Source organism: Taeniopygia guttata, chromosome 1A (genome assembly GCF_048771995.1).
Source record: "Taeniopygia guttata chromosome 1A, bTaeGut7.mat, whole genome shotgun sequence".
Taxonomy (NCBI): domain Eukaryota; kingdom Metazoa; phylum Chordata; class Aves; order Passeriformes; family Estrildidae; genus Taeniopygia; species Taeniopygia guttata.
In genome coordinates, this window is record NC_133025.1 from 8,783,837 (window position 1) to 8,800,269 (window position 16,433).

Consider the following 16,433-nt stretch of genomic DNA (forward strand, 5'->3'; position numbering starts at 1 on the left):
ATTACCCATGTAGTTAAGTGTCCAGTAAGGTGGTTTTATAAAGAGCAGCCTCAAAACCTCATTCAGAAGGAACTTAAGTAAATTATTTCAATGTTTTCATATATGTGAAGTAAAACTGACACTGACAATTTTCAGCATTTAGATGCTTCAAAAGAGCAACATAGTTTTGGGTTTTATAGACTCTCCATAGGCAGCATCACATGGAGGACACTCTGAACAGGTAAAGGAGAGAGATTTGGGGTTTCTTACAGTGCCAGAGAATACAGGTCATGAAATGGAGGGAAAAGACAGTGAGAAAGATGAATAGGTGGCAGTAGGGAAGTATGTTGGAAGATTGGAAGTGTTCCAGGCTTATCCTTAGGCAATGTAGAGAATTCTGCATCTTCAGAAACAGTACTTATCCTTCACATCTACCATAGCACCTGAGACGTTAATGAAATAAAAATAATAAAATAAAATAAAATGAGGTAGCCACTCAGAAGCAGTGCGTTTCCGAAAAGTTCCCAGATATCGATTTATATTTCTCTGAACTAGAAAGAATAAAATTATACATATTGAATCCAAGAAGGGAACTCAGGAAGCAGTATGAAATTTGAGTTACAATTTAATTGTACAATACTTGAGGCAAATTATTGTCCATCTTAAAACAATCCACATCAGCCATCTGAAAACAACAGGGACTTAGGTATTCTGTCAGACTTAGATTTTAAAATTCACACTCTTGACATGTAAATCTACTAGAAGTCTTTGGAGTTCTTCCACAGACATTGTCACCAAAGACAGTTGATCAAATCCTCATGTTGAATATTGTATAAATAGCTCTAAAAGGTAGATAGAAGCAGGCCATTGTAAGCAAGCCTGGTCTGTTTTGCATCCTGTTATTGTTACTTCATTTTCTGTTTGCAACTTGCAGTTATTAATTTTCTACCAGTAATCTTCTACTTTAGCTGCTCTGTAAGCGAGGTTCCTCATCATAGTGCAATTTTTAATAAATGAGTTTTTAACTTCTTATATTGGTTAAGAAGATTAGCAGTGCAGAATTTAAAACCTGTGACTAAAATTTGATGAGACGACTTAAAATTAATGACATTTGAGATAGAAAGAGGCTTCTGAATACCAACAGACAAAATCCAGACAGCAGGAAAATAAGGTTAAAACATTCTATCTGAAGCCATTTCACAAAAAAAAGAGAGGAAATGTGTGACATATGGTATTGAGTGAGGCACTTGAAGTTGAGTCTAAAAATGTTTAAAAAGACAGCTGTTAACTTGCATGATTAAAAAGGGGAAAGGAAGGATATTATGATACATCAAGAAGTAAGGAAGTTATGAAACCAGAGGTGGACTTGTTGGATGTTTGTTTGCATTTCTTATCCAGTGGTTTCTAATGTTTTTATTAAATTTATCTTCAAATTCAACCTCCACCTCTATCTTCCGTTCTGTTTCTCCCAGTGACATCAGTGCTGGCTATTAACACAAAAAATGGGTGAGTCCTGGAATCCTGAAACCAAATCAAAGAACAGTTTAGGGAAGGAGATAATTACATATCAGCTCTTCTTCCCTACAATATGTTTCAATAGATTAGATTATTTTAATAAGCATTGGAAGTGATGGTAACATTTAAAATAATATTGTCACATCAATCTCCACTGGCTGTATATGAATCATAGAAGTCAGTGAAAAAAACCCCAAATTTGTCTCTATGAAATATTGTTGTATGCATTTTCTAATTGTCATTCTAAGCTAAATGACTTATTTATTTTAAATATTTGTTTATATGATAGTTTGGTTAATTAAGTTGCTTTAGAGCAGGAAATCTGTGTGAGGGATTTTTTGCTTCCGCTGCTAGTTTTTGTAAAACTCCAGTGAATAGAAAACAAGTGGCAATTTGCATATGGCAATTTGTCCATGCATGGGGAACCCAACAGAGATATTCCTTGGGAATCACAGGAAGACTAAAGGCTACAAAAGCTGATGTACGCTCCCCATCACAAGTGATCCTTACTTGGCACAGTTGTGCATAGCTTTGCATGTGCTGAGTAAGCTCAGTTGCCATTTGCCTGACTGGGATCTGAGGCAGGACTATATACTTTTGTTTATGGCACTGGGCAAGGCTCAGGAACTAGAACATTAGCTTTTTGCTTTGGCATAGATTTCCTGGCTAAATTACCTAATTTCTCTCTGCCTCATTTCATAAGAACAGTCCAATCTGTTCAGACCAAAGGCTCATTTAGCCCAGGACCTTGGTTCTCACCGGGTCCCATAATGAATGTCAGCGGAGGAGAATGAGCGAGCAGGAGCAGTGCTTAGTGATATCGTCTCCCAGGCTCCAGCACTGCTTGTTCAGGGATTTCCTGAACCAGGGGTGGAATCTCTGTCGTTAATGCTTTTCAATGACTTCGTTTTGATAAATTAGTACTGGCATTTCTTGAGCTCATATATCTTTTAAGTCTCCATAGGATCCCAAGCCCTACAAATTGCAACATGGGAGGAACATCCCTTTATTTTATTTTAAACCTTCTGCCTGCCAGTTTCTCATTTTGGGAAAAAAAACCCTGAGAGTACTGTTCTTTTCTTCTTATTTCCTTCAATGGGTATGTTTTCTGAGTTAGAGGACTGTAACTTCATGCAATACTGAAAATGCAGGAGTGCCATGCATTTAAAGAGGCATAAACATACTGTTGGTTTTGTTTATTTCATTCCTAAAAACTCTGTGCATGAAACTTGCTTTTTCTGACTGTTACTGGGCATTAACATCATTCATTAAAAAAAAAAAAAAATCACAACTTTAAGACCTTGAATTTGATCTATTAAATATGAACTGCACTATTGTTTGTGGAATGGTTTTCTGTGAAAAGATACAGAAGGAAACCATGAACACAGCTTTACATAAAATGCACTAATTGTTTTGGTCTATTTTAGCTGAATAGAAACACTGAAACATGAGAGGAGAGTGGCCTGGGCTGAATGGCTTTTGGGGAAGATGCTTGGTTGATGATATGAGAATAAAATGCCAATCTTGTGATTTAACTTCTCTGCTACTGCTAACACCTCCTCAAACAGAAAGACAGCTGGGCTATTATATTTTGAATTCTATTTGTGTTAATTTTAATGCCTCCATACAAAAGGAGGGGCAAGATGGACTTCATTCCCACATGTTTTCTGTGCATCTCTAAATGGTCCTAGTGTTCCTTTCTGGCCCTGTGAGACTTGGCTTACCAGGGATCTCCAGCACCTTCCAGGCTTTTGGTCACTTTTCCTACAAGGCCGTATCTCTGAGTTCTTCCCCTTCAAGGGACTTACATTTCAGGAACCAATTATAGTTAACAATGTTTCAAAAACTGTCTCCTATTTCTCAGGGGCCTGTAATCAGTGTGTTCAAATCTGAGGTAAACAAAGTTTTGTCTCTGAAGAGAAGATAAGCTTAGCAGAGTCCAGAAAGTGCCTTAAACAGCACAAACACCTTCTCCTGTTGAAATGTTTACATCCAAGGTGATAGGAAACTGAGCAGCATTATCTTGCAGATGGTCTGAGAAGATTTTATTAAATAAATACAAGGCATTGTTTTTTTACCTACCAGTTAGGTTCAAAATTTTCAGATCCCAGGTTAAGTTAAAGCAGGGAAATTAACTAGCTGTAAAACTAAGACAAGAAACAACCCAATCATTTAAAAATTATGCCTATGTTGTGGATATGCAAAAAATATATAGATCATTCTGATATTTGTTCTTCTTGATAATCTCCAAAGCTGACTTTGTTCTTTAGCTCTGTTGGCTTTCACTGGGGTTTCACAAGCATTGCTGAGGAGAGAACCCAGATCATTGTCTAAAGGTGCCTTTGCTCATGAATAACAAATTAAAAGGGTGATTTGGCACAGTAGGTGAGACAATATTTCCAGTCTTATTATTTTTGTTTGTGGATATATGTGTTTGTGTGTAATTATACATTTCAAGGATGAATATCTAAATGCAATTAAATGTTTACCATTTATCTGAATAAATGCAAATGAAACTTGCATTGTAAAACAAGTAATAGGTATGGATTAAGAACACATATGATTTTTCTTCTCAGTGTTTATTGCCATTACTTTAATGATGACAAAAAGCAGAAGGGTGGTGGTACAGATGCAGGTTTAGAAATCATATATTCATCAGTTCAAACCTTTTAAATTGATGGTGATGGAGAACAACTGTTTTAATTCATACTCATTTGGAAGGATTTGCCATGACCTCAAGTTAACATGTAAACATGGCAAGGGATATGAGAAAGATTCCTCTGGAGTTCACTGAACTTGAAGTGAATCTTTCCGTGACTTCAGTGGGCTCCATGCTGAATCTCTGAGAGCAGGGCCAGAGAAGATACCCATGGAAGCCTGAGGATCTCAGCACATCTGGAATGGCATCAGTCTGTAGTGTTTAGTGCTTTAAGTGTACTTAACCCTGTGCAGAGCACAGGTCCTGCATAACTCAGTTCATGACCATGACCACTCCTCACTGTGTCTGTGATCTGGTGGAAGAGGGTGAAAAATGAAATAATCAGAATTCCAGTTTTCTTTGTCAAAAAAAACCCAACAACAACAAAAAAAAAAAACAACCAAAAAATCCCAGTTGATGTGTTTGTCCGTTTTTTTTAACCAACAAAGTCAATATTATGCTGTACTAACAATACTAAACTATACTGCACTACACTACACCTACTATATAATGAGCCACGCTTTGGAGCCAAACAAAGTTTTGTTAAATGAAAGGCTGCATTTCTTTTTCAAAAATATAAATATCAGTAATTGGGTTACCTGGTTGGTTGGATGCTGATTTGCCCTGCTGACATGGTGCAGTCCTATTTAAGAATGTACATATATACATATATGAGCTGAGTGTATCAAATATTCTTGCCAGTGTCACTGACTCTCTCACCTTCTGGGGACTCCTGGGTGCTAGAAAAGCAGGAAAGATAGTGAATAAAGAAGTGAATTTTAATATACTTTTTTCAAAACCACTTAAATCCATCTGTTACTGTGTCAGCGAAGTTTTTGTTGCGCTGGGGAAAGAATATCAAGCATTCTTAACTTTTTTAATAAACCCCCCCAACCAGTATGAGGAATGCATTGCTCTTAGACACAGTGCCATGAGGAATAATTGCAACTTGTCACAGAGAGAGGTTATAATTATGTCTACTTTTAGTTATGTCTCCATGTGCACAATAGAAGTTACCTTTTCAAATGCATTGTTCTCTAATGCAATACCAGTTATTAAAATTTGACGATATTATTACTCGACAATGAAGAAAAATGAAATGAGGCTGCAGAAAGTCTGGGTGCTGTAACACTGAAAGCATGTGGAGGGAACAAAGAGGAAAGAGAAGTGCTTATTGCAGAGATTTCACATTTAAGCTTTGCCTCAGGAAAAGCAAAATTGCCCAAAGGGTCTGAATTTCAGGTTCTGTATTTCAGACTTGTTTATGTCTTTTTAAAAATCTGAATATGTGTCAAACACTGGTCTAGATCTGACACTTCATAGGCACCTCTGCATGAAATGCTGCAAATCGATTGCAATATCTTAGAGACAAAAACAAAGTTTAATAGTTGTTGCAGTAGTTGCTTTGATGTACTTCTCTTCCCGTTTGTTACTTGCACAAATTCTCTGAAAGTATGTTCATAAAGTCTTATTTTAGGAAGAAAAAATTAATTGTATTTTTCTAGGTTTACTCCTTATTCTGTCACTCATTTACAGTCAGATTTTTGAAACCTTTAACTTAGATCATGTGTTCATATTAGAGACTTTTCCCTGGGAATTAAAAGGCAGATAGGATAAAAAGCAGTGCAGACATATGCCTTCATTTTCAGAAGTGACTAACAGCTCCAAGTATCAGAATTTTAAATTGCCCAGGAAAGTATTTGCTGAAAATCAGAGCCCTTGAGCAAGTTTTAAATTGGGTGCCCAACTTATGAGTGTGCAAAATCACTTGGGAAATTAGAAAATCTCGGCCATATGCTTATATGTTAACACCACTTGACTAAGTCCTTTCTGTATGTTGCTTCCCTAATTTGCAGTTGTTTTTGTGTTGTAAATAAGATATCCTTGACTCAGACTTGAAAGTTCCCCAGGAAAACTGGAGATCCCTTCTCTTGTTAAACAGCACCCTAATTACAGAAGCAATTTTGCAAACAATCCCCTGAGGTGAAACATTTCTGTTCTCATCAGGAAAGCTCTTGAATAAAATAACACCTTTGCTAACTTCATTTATTTACAACAGGACACAAGACTGAGGCTGGGTTAGATTTATTGCCATTACATCACTGATGCTCAGTAATTCATAAAACATTGGGTCTAGGAGTCAGCACTCCTGTTATTTCCTCTGATGCCTGACCTCACCACAGTCTAATAACATACAGGAAATCCAGAAGACAAAGGGGGAAAGAAGTGGTCTTGAATGCTAAAAATAACCATAGAAAACTTGTACAATCATGTAATAGAGTATGGCCCAATAATTTATTTAACATAATAGTAGAATCTGCTAAAGCAATTAGAATCTGCTCCAAATGTTTTTAATGGAAAATATGTTAGGGGCAAGAATAAGAACACTTAAAGAATGGATACTTTTAGGTTATGTAGTTCAGTTACGTGTACTGGTTTTAGGTTTGTATATCTTATTTCTTACATATGCAGACCACTTAACAACTTGACTAGAACAGACAGTCATTGTATGGTGGTTATATTTCCAGAGGTCATCCTATATGAGCCAGACAGTCATCTTAGGTGATGTATTACACTTGACAACCCAGAAAGTTGCAATACAAAGACATTTAATTCTCAGTGTCCTCTGAGAATTATTCAATATCCTTGATGGTATCTAGTGTCTGGTATGCCATTGGGATGACATTTTTGGTGTCTTTACTAATCAGTCAAGGTTAACATGTCATTCACGTTAACCGTGTGTTTGGTTTGTTTTGAGTTGTTTTCTTTTTCTAATCACTCTATACTTGCAGGAATTTCTAAAGCAATGAATAGTATAATGACACTATAATGAAACTCATCTCTGCTCATTTATTTGCTGTAGAACTAGAACACATTATCCAAAATAGGCAGAAATTTAAAATTGGTGCAAATAGATAAATGACATCATCAGGGAAAAAAAAAAACCAAACCCAAAAAGCTGTTGCATGAAAGTCAGGTAAGTCTGGTGAATTTCGTTTGTGAAATATTGCAAAAACAAGTTCATGAACATACGTCTTTTTTGAACAGCTGCTCGATTTGACTGCGCCTGCCCTCCCTTTTATTTACATATGTTGCACAGTGATTTGGAAGAGGCTATTATTCATATCAATACCAATATTAGTATGCAGACTGGTATGTTCAGGTGTGAACAAGTCTTCACCATTTGACATTGACACTTGGTTTCTCTCCCAGTCGGAAGCAGAAGCACTTACTGATCATGAGCTAGGAATAATGAATAGATTGAACCAGCTGTTCCTCAACAGCCCAGTTGGCTGATTCCCCTTTCATTAAATTCATTGGCTTATAATAGATAGATAGATAGATAGATAACATTTCCCTTTTTGCAAAGATGTATGATGAATTAATAAATATTGATAGATTTAATTTCAGAAGAAAGCAAAGTAGTGTGGGGTGTTTGATAATTGACTGAAAGACAGTTATTGAGAGGGTGAGTTGTCTAAATTCAGTCTATGGAGTCAGGTATTCAAAACTTGTGCTTTCCAGAATTGTCTACTGTATTTTAAGGCATCTTCTGAAGATCAGAAGCTAGGAAAACTTTCCAGTAGAAGTGATGTATAGGGATAAGAGAAGAAACATTAATCTGTTTTTCTTTCATTAATCAACAGAAATGAAGCATGGAGCTGGTTATCATCACAGCAGCTCTTTTGTTTTGATTTTACAAGATTTTCAGGCACCAAAATGCCAGTGAATATCCACAGGTATGGAGGAAAGGATATCTCTTGAGTGTGAAGAAGCGGACACAGATTAATGCAGGGACTGTTTGAGAGGTCTTGTAGTGATCAGGAAACTGAGCAAACTGCCTGTGGGAGGCACAGAGAGGTGGGCAGATCTTCATAGCTCATGGTCAGTTTTGCAGGTAAATACTCCTCAATAAAGCTCCTTCTCTGTGTCCTTTAGCACAGTACAGCACAGCCATCCAAGAATGTTTCAGTTCCAGATCCTACAGAAGCCGAAGTCCTTTCTTTGGGAACACTGTTTCACTAAAGATCTGTCACTTAGAGTGATTTCCCATAGGATTTTAAAACTGATTTTCATAATTCAATTCCGCTAAGCCTCAAGTTGGAAAAACAAAATATAATAAAGGTGTTGCAGAGCCCAGTGTCCTCCAGATGTTGCAGATAAAACCCTATAGCACATGGAGCCTGAAGACGAAAAGTCAGAAACCCACTGTGTTCACTTCTTTTTTTTTTCTTTTTTCTTTTTTTTTCTTTTTTCTTTTTTTTTTTTTCTTCTAATAATTAATGATTTAAAGCAGTTGCATTATTGTTTCATTCACTTTTCACCTATTTCCCTAATGGTTACCACTTGCCTCAACATCTATATTTGTTTTAATATTTGTATTTTTTGCATAATTTCTCACATTATATTTATTTGCACTTGCACTTTTTAAAAAATAAAGCATTCCATGGGGATAAATTTAATAAAAGTTCCTCATTAAAAGTTCTGTAACAGCATGATTCCCAAACCTGAAACCAAAGTCCTCATATTTAATAGTTTTCATGACTCAATAGATTAAGTGTGAAATAGGAAATATAATAACAATAACATAGCCATATCCTGCACAGTTGTTTCACTTAAAATTATTCTTGAAAAGTAACATAATTCATAAATAAATCAATTCTCACAGAGTGAAATTTGCTCAAAAGACTCTCTGAAATAGCCTTGATGTAGTTATTTAATGTGTGCATAGAAATTTGTATGGGCAAGAGGCGAATCAGAAATTCACTGGTATTAATATATTGGAAGGCAGGAGAAAAAAAAAAAAGAAAAAAAGGGGGAAAAAAAACTCAAGGAGCAAAATCATCAAATTTCTGCTTTGTAAAAGTCTCTAAGGTGTCTCTAATCAGCTGCCTCTGCAGTGTTCATTTCAGGAAGATTCTTAGCTCAGACCTAACTTCATATGAAGGTTCCTCTGTGGTCAATGACGAGATCTTGCCCTTGGGAGCTGCAGTTCTGAGCTGCTCTGACTCCTCATTCAGAGGGACCTGTAGCCTTCTGCCGCGACCAGGGCAGCAAATTCAGCCACCTCAACTAAATGCCTCTATGTAGAGGGGAGAAATCCAAACCTTAACAAATCTGAAAGTTTTCCCTGGAGCAGGAAGTGGAGCTTTGCCTTTTGAACTTTCCGGTACTGAACAATACGGAGAACAAAATATTTCCATGCCAGCAACTTCTTACTCAGTTAAGAGACATTGCCACTGGCTTTAAAGTCCTCCAGTGCACAATGGATGCATTGTTATACTCCAGGCAGTCTGAAAATCTTCTGGGATTTTGGGTCAGGGATGTTACTTTTGGTGTTTGCCACCTTTTTTTTCTTGATCAGCTCATTTTATGAAATACTTAATCTTGGAACAACACAGTTTGTGTAAATAATAAGGGGAATGTCAACATCAAAAAATCTCACAGCTATGGCCAACTCTACCTTTTTTATTAAACAAAGATTGTGATGGGTCCTAACGCTCTTGCATATTTATGGACCATTCTTTGTTCATCAACTTCTTGTGGAAATCATTTAGTCCCTGAAAGATACCCTGGAAATGTGTTCCTTTCTATTTGTGGTTTGAGGGTTACAAGAGTAAGGATATGAGTTCATTCCATTGCACTAGAATGGCTGGGAAGCTTCACTGCTGTCATTCCATGCCTAATAATTTAAACAAGTAGTAACTCCATAGTAGCTGTACACAGTCCATCAACAAAGTCTATTCAGACTATTTGCTTGCACTGTGTTTATTCATTATTGACCAGCAGTGGTTTTGCTGCATTAAGCTCTGCAGTTGTGGGATGATTTCTGTGAGAATTACCAGAAAAATTACAGGACAAAAATCCTCCTGAAATTCAGTAGTTAGTGCTGTCCAGTCTCAGGATAGTAGGTAGGTTAATGCTTCCTCACTGGCCACAAGTTCACCTGCAAGGCAGTAGTACTAAACTGGGAAATAAAATATATATTTACCAATAACAGCTAATTTAAGTTGTCATATCCCTTATCTTTGTTATGTTGATACAGTACTGAATGGGCTAGGTGTAGGCAGACATACAAAAATATTGTTTAAGAGGTTATAATACTGGGTATAAATATATATATATGTATAAATAGCTATAGAGTTGTTATGTTTATGTATACATAGCATTATGTTTTATTGGCTCGCTGGCTGACTGAAGTTATTCAATAACAAGATGTAAAATGTCTAGTCAGATAGCAATGTCTTGTCACCACTCAGTGTCATGTTATGCCACATTGTTTCAGTATTTCAGCTGTTTGGAAGCAAGTCTCTGGAGCCTGGAAGTGGCAGATCATCGGGATTCACAGCAATTCTTTCCTTCATTTCTAGGACTGAACTGTAGTTCTTTTTGGCTAAAAACTCTTGCCATCTATCACACTGTCTGCTACAGGAAAACATATGTTTTAAGGAGCTAGAAGCATTATCTCCTACCATGCAAGGCATTTACTAGGTGAAACAATTCATGTCATACCATGATCCAGCAGTCATTTGTTGTCTTTATGGGTTTGTGGAATTTCAAGACCTAAACAATCTCATTTTCAGTGGTTTTACTATGGATTATAAAGAAGCATCAATGAGATATAAACTTAGTGTTTAATAACCCATAAAACATGTCACAGCAAGGTTTTTAGCTACAAGGATCTATAAAAAAGGTTTGAAGTACATTGTAATATCCTTTTGGAATGTCAGTGCAACTAATGAAAGGGTTTAGACAATAAATTGGGCTAATTGCTGAGTTACAAAGGCCTTTCTTTGAATTTTGGTTTTCTTTTTGCATTTCTTGAAAATTTTCTCCCACCTAGCAATCTTGCTTTGTCATGAATTCCTGTCCTTGATTCTGTAATAGCCCTCATAAAACTTTGCAACATTGAGCATTTGTTTAATACAGAGGGGGTTTTGCTGTCTATGGCTCAGGCATTTGCTGACTCACTGCAGTACCATTCTTTGTATTCAATTAACTGCAAAACCCAAGCAGCAGCAAAATTATTAGCTGATCTGAATTTTTCTGAAAACAGTGTGCATTCTTTCCATCTGACAGCTCTTGTCTGTACTGTACAAAAGAGGGCCACACTCATATAAAGACCTCCTAAATCTCTGAGCAGAGCCTTGTTCTTCACGATCTCCAGGCAGACTGATGAAATTTGGGTGGAAATGCCACAGACAAGTCACTAGTGTGATCAAATACCTATCACAAGTCATATTGCTTCCTAGGCTTTTAAAATGGCAGGTGGTATGTAGAAAAGATTTTATTCCTCTGTTGCCTTTATGTTCTGTTGGTTTGTAGATAGAGGTGGATTGATTTCAGCACCCAAAAAGCTGTTTGGGCAAGTTGCCCTGTTTGTGACAGGTTAGACTTCCTACAGAATGTTTATCAGACCTCTTGAGGCCTCAGACTAACCATGATGCATTTATTTGTCACTTAGCAATGATGTATTTATTGTCATTATTACTCACTCATAAATTTGGAAACTTACAGTACTTGTCTCTTCGTTGCTTTTTAACTGAAATGTGAAAACACTGTGGGATTTCCCTTACAGGCCTCTTATTTCAATTGTTTTATTCCACAAACAGAAAGAGAAAGGTAGATCATCTCTGATTTAGGTTGACCTGGGTCTCCACTTGTTCTTGCCTTCTACACACCAATATCAGTAGAGTTACAGTGACATAAACCAGAAAACAGTCAAAAATCAGATCCTTCCTACACCAAATCACTTTCCACATCTGTTTCCTATTTGTTTTATAATGACACATGGGATTATTTTGGGAATATATTCTGCTTTCACTGTCATGCCACTGATTCTGTAGCCTTATCAGATCTTAATTGGTATGCAGGTTGAGCAATTATCATCTACTAAGGAGAAATGCCAAGACAATGTAGATTGATAATAACATTTTTCAATACTAGCTTGTAGCATTAGTGCCATCTTCTATTATTGCAGTTGAGGTTTAGTATTCTCATCAATTTACTACTTTTATTTATTGTGCAAGATCGAGATATGGACCCTACAGTAGAATTCCAGAAATGCTTTTCTGTTTGGTTATTTATTAATCTCTGGTTAGAAGGAGCAAAGACAGAAAACTGGAGAGAACCAAGGAATGTGTCTGGATTATTAAGAGCCAGAAAGAAAGACAGCAGGAGTGAGAGAAATGTTAATACTGTGTCAGATATTACAGATATAGGATGACTGTGTAAACATAGTCAGGCAGGCTACATGTTTAAGAACACGCCTTAGGAGATTGTGCTTGAATTCTGGGATCAAACTTCATGAAGCTGTGTCCAACCTTTTAATCTTGCAGTGCAGTAAGCCATAGATGGCTATCCTCCTAACAGTTCATTCTCCCTGCATGATTTCTTCAGAGAATGGAAGGAAATGTGAAATCCATCTCGTGTGCTTTTGAACATATGTAATAAATACACACAGATAGGTGCTTGTGTGATGTAATTGAACAAGCCTGTAATACAATCTGTAGCCTGTGGCTTACAGAATCATGGACACAGCAGGTTTAAAATGACACTTTGGGAGTAAGTTTGGTCACTAGCCTGGCCCATGCCTGGGTTCAGTATGGATGTGCAATATAGGGAAGGAAGGGAGCCAAGGAGGATGCTGCTTCCAAGGTGGAGGTTGATTCCTTCTCTTTGGGGCTCCTTGACTTAATTAGGTATCAGTGCAAATTAACCACAATGCAGGTGGGAAATGGAAATCCCAGGTTTTTCTGAGGTCTTCACAAGCCTTCTGTGAATGTTGAGGACTTCTGTTCTTCTGGTTTTATCCTCAGTGCAAAATGTAAGATAAACATATTGTTCAAATTGATTGGCAACTTGGTCCCCCAGTTAAAATTAATTAAATGTACTGAAAAGCCCATTGCTTTGGATTTATTTACCTTCATTTGACTTGGTGTTGACTGAGGCCCTTTTTAATCTTGGTTTATATTCCCCTATGACTTGCCCTCAGCCTGTATATTTTAAAAGTTTCATCTCAAGGTATTGAGTAATAATAATAATAATAATAATAATAATAATAATAATAATAATAATAATAATAAAATTGCTTTCCTGATGCAATTGAAATAGAATTTGAGGATATACTCAGGCTAGGAAAAGCAGAATTTAGTATCATGTTATGTACTAATCTACAGTGGTGGCACATTTCAGGAAATAATAGTCAGTAAAAAATAGATTTTATCATTTTTTCAGATAAAAGTTTCAAATTCCTGCTTCTTCAGTTACTGTTACTCAGATGTTTTCTCAGTGAAAGCAAAAATAATTCAATAAACCCATGAAAATTAATATGAAAATAAATTATATGTGAATTGGAACAGAAGAGACACAAGCTGTTTATGTGTATTTTTGCCTTTGACTAGCATTCAGCACAAACTGATTAGGAGATGGGCACTTTTACCAGATCCTCACCCAGTGCAATTTGACTTCTCTGAAGCCACAAACCCCACTAGGACTCACATACACTGAACTCTTCTTGAACACAGTTCAAATTACTTCTTAGTTTTAATCAAATAATGTTGGTTTTACCTTTTAAATTTATTTTTAAATTTTAATTTTTTTTTTTTTTGTTTCACAGGACAACATTTTTAGAATGGAAGAGTCACATTTTGAAAATGGGCGGGGGAAAAGCCCTTATGATCCCAAACTGCTGACAGCTTCACTTTTAGTAGGTAGGTGCCACATAACAAGTTCAACAAGACGTGCATTCACTGTAAATAATTTGTCAGTTTTCTGCTTTTTTTTTCCTCCGTGCAGCACCTACAATAGGCATTTGTTTTATGCAATTTATTTCCAGGTTAAAGTAATTCTGGTTTACTTTTAATACTGTTGACCCAAGTGTTCTCAGGTGTAAACCAAGATTCAGGTGTCACAAGAGCTGCTTTATACCCCTGTGGGACCTTGATTCTGTTAAGTGGTTTTCCTTCTCACATCTTGTTGGAAGCATTTTAGTCACCCAGTTTACAGGCTGGCCACACTGGTGGTCACACAAGCCCAGCTGAGAGCTAAGTGAGAGCAGGAATAAATAATTCCTGACATCAGTTTTTCTGCTGAGGAATGTCTGTCACCCAACTTTACCTTGCATGGAAGCTGGAGATCAATTAACAGCCACTGGTCTAGGCCCTAAGATGATTTTTTAGTTGAAGAGATATGTCTGACAGTAAATAAAGTTAAATTCCTGGCCAGATCAAAAAGAAATAAATTAAGTGTTTCTGAATTGGTAATACTTCATTTCATGGAATATGTAAATATGGAGCAACTGGTCTGTGTCAATCTAATTGAACTAATGTAATTGATTTAATTTATATAATTGATTTAACTTATCTAATTAAATTAAATATGTTCATTGTTATTACTTCACCTTCACAAAAAAGGCAAAAAGATGTTTTGTGAGACTAAGTTAGAAGGAAACAGATTCTTCTTTCCCTACACCTCTGCTTAGTTGTAGCAACCCTATCTTTAACATCTTTACATGTAACTTTCTGGCAATTTATTACAACTTCAAATCCAACAATTGTTTGAGAAAATTGGAGATTTTCATATCTCAGAAGTCTTCAGGAAATGACACATAATGAGATACATTGGTTTATTCAGGCCTTTGTCCATATTGCTAGCCTAGGGCCTTGCTTACTGTCTGCCCTTATTCTATTTACTTTGCATTTTAAAATTAAGCTATTCAAAATAGACAGCAACAAAAATTTAGTCCTAAGTGTGCCTCATTTCCTGATCTTAAAAGCCCATAATGATCTCAGGTGATGAGCTAACCTGGGGACACACACTTTTTAACAGGAAAAACAGGAAAGACATCCACAGCTTGCTCCAACTTGTACCCTGTACAAACAGAAAGAAAAAAAGTGTGTGTAAAAGGCCAGTGTATAAACTGGTGCCTGGAGCAACTTGAATTTGTGACAGAGCTAGTCTCAAGCGAATAGCTTTGCTATTTACTTTAATATACAATAAAGAAGAGAATGATGACAAGCCAGTATTACATGGTATAACTGGTATGCAATTGCACAAAGTCAACAGCATCTAGCTTTTCACATTCCTTTTTTTTTTTTCTCACTCAGTCCGTCGCAAATATGATTATTTTACTTCCCTTGACTTAGATTTCATGTCTTTAAAACATCTTTGCTTTCTTGAGCCCACTTCCTGTCACTATAATTTTCACTCCATGTATATTTTCTTCTAATAAAGAATAGACTGAGCATGATCATTTGTTTTCAATCAGGCCTCAGTTAGAGCCACTGGATGTAAAAACACAATAGAAAATGGTGCAAATTGAGCCAATGAAAAATTTCTGCTTCAGTCACACAAAACTCAGGGTGAAGCTAAAATTAGCATTCTTGCATCCTGAACATGAGCATCCTTCTTTCTCTGCTTTAAACTCCTTTTAGTTGCCTCACAGTCACATTACATTACTTGCAAAACACACTGCAAAAATTACTGATTACTGATTATGACGTTACATTTTTTGCATTTTGCTGCGACCCTTTTCTGCAGAGTGTGTATTGCAGAGGGTGTATGCCAAATTCACTGCTGGTTCTTTGCCTAAAAATAACTTATCTTTGCCAGAAAACTCCTTGCTTTTTATGGCAAAATGATGACCCAAGCCAAAGTATTTCCCCCCACCCCAAACAGTTGAGAAATGGGATGAACTGGAGTGAAGCATGGGTGGGCATGAAGGCCAGAGGAGCATCTTAACCACAAAGATGTCACAACAGGGACATGGATGCACTGCTGCTTCTCTTCTCCTGGGCTGAGCTGTAACTCAGCTACTCCTGGCTCTTCACGTGGCAGAATATTTGTCCTTGTAAGTGAACATGGTTTATCTAAGATTTAAGAGGGCAGTTATGCCAAAAACATTCCCAGCATTCATTAAAATACAATGTTATAATTAGTAATTCACATTATCAGGAAAGTAAAAAAAAAAAAAAAAAAAAGGCTGAGAAGACTGGTTACGTACAGAAGGGAAAGATCTCTCTTCTTTATCAGAAGCATTAAACAGATATTTGCAAAGTGTGGAAGGAGAATATGTTTTTGACACCGTAATTAGAAAGTAAAATGTGGAATTTAGGTAAGTGAAATGTAGGAATTTGGGCAAAATATGAATGTTAATTTGCAAAAAAAGTAACGTCATGTCTTTAATAGCTATTAGTACCCAGGAGGCCTATTCTGTTTTTCAGCTGAAATAAACTCTTAC

At 36.5% G+C, this 16,433-nt stretch overlaps 1 protein-coding gene across 1 annotated transcript in view; it reads left to right on the top strand.

Annotated features, from left to right (window-relative positions):
* SEMA3A (semaphorin 3A) overlaps positions 1–16,433 on the top strand; it is a 164,173-nt gene that overhangs the window by 83,647 nt on the left and 64,093 nt on the right. The window contains exon 5 of the mRNA XM_012568879.5: positions 13,812–13,905. Within this exon, the coding sequence (XP_012424333.4) occupies positions 13,812–13,905 (94 nt within the window). The remainder of the gene's footprint in view (positions 1–13,811; positions 13,906–16,433) is intronic.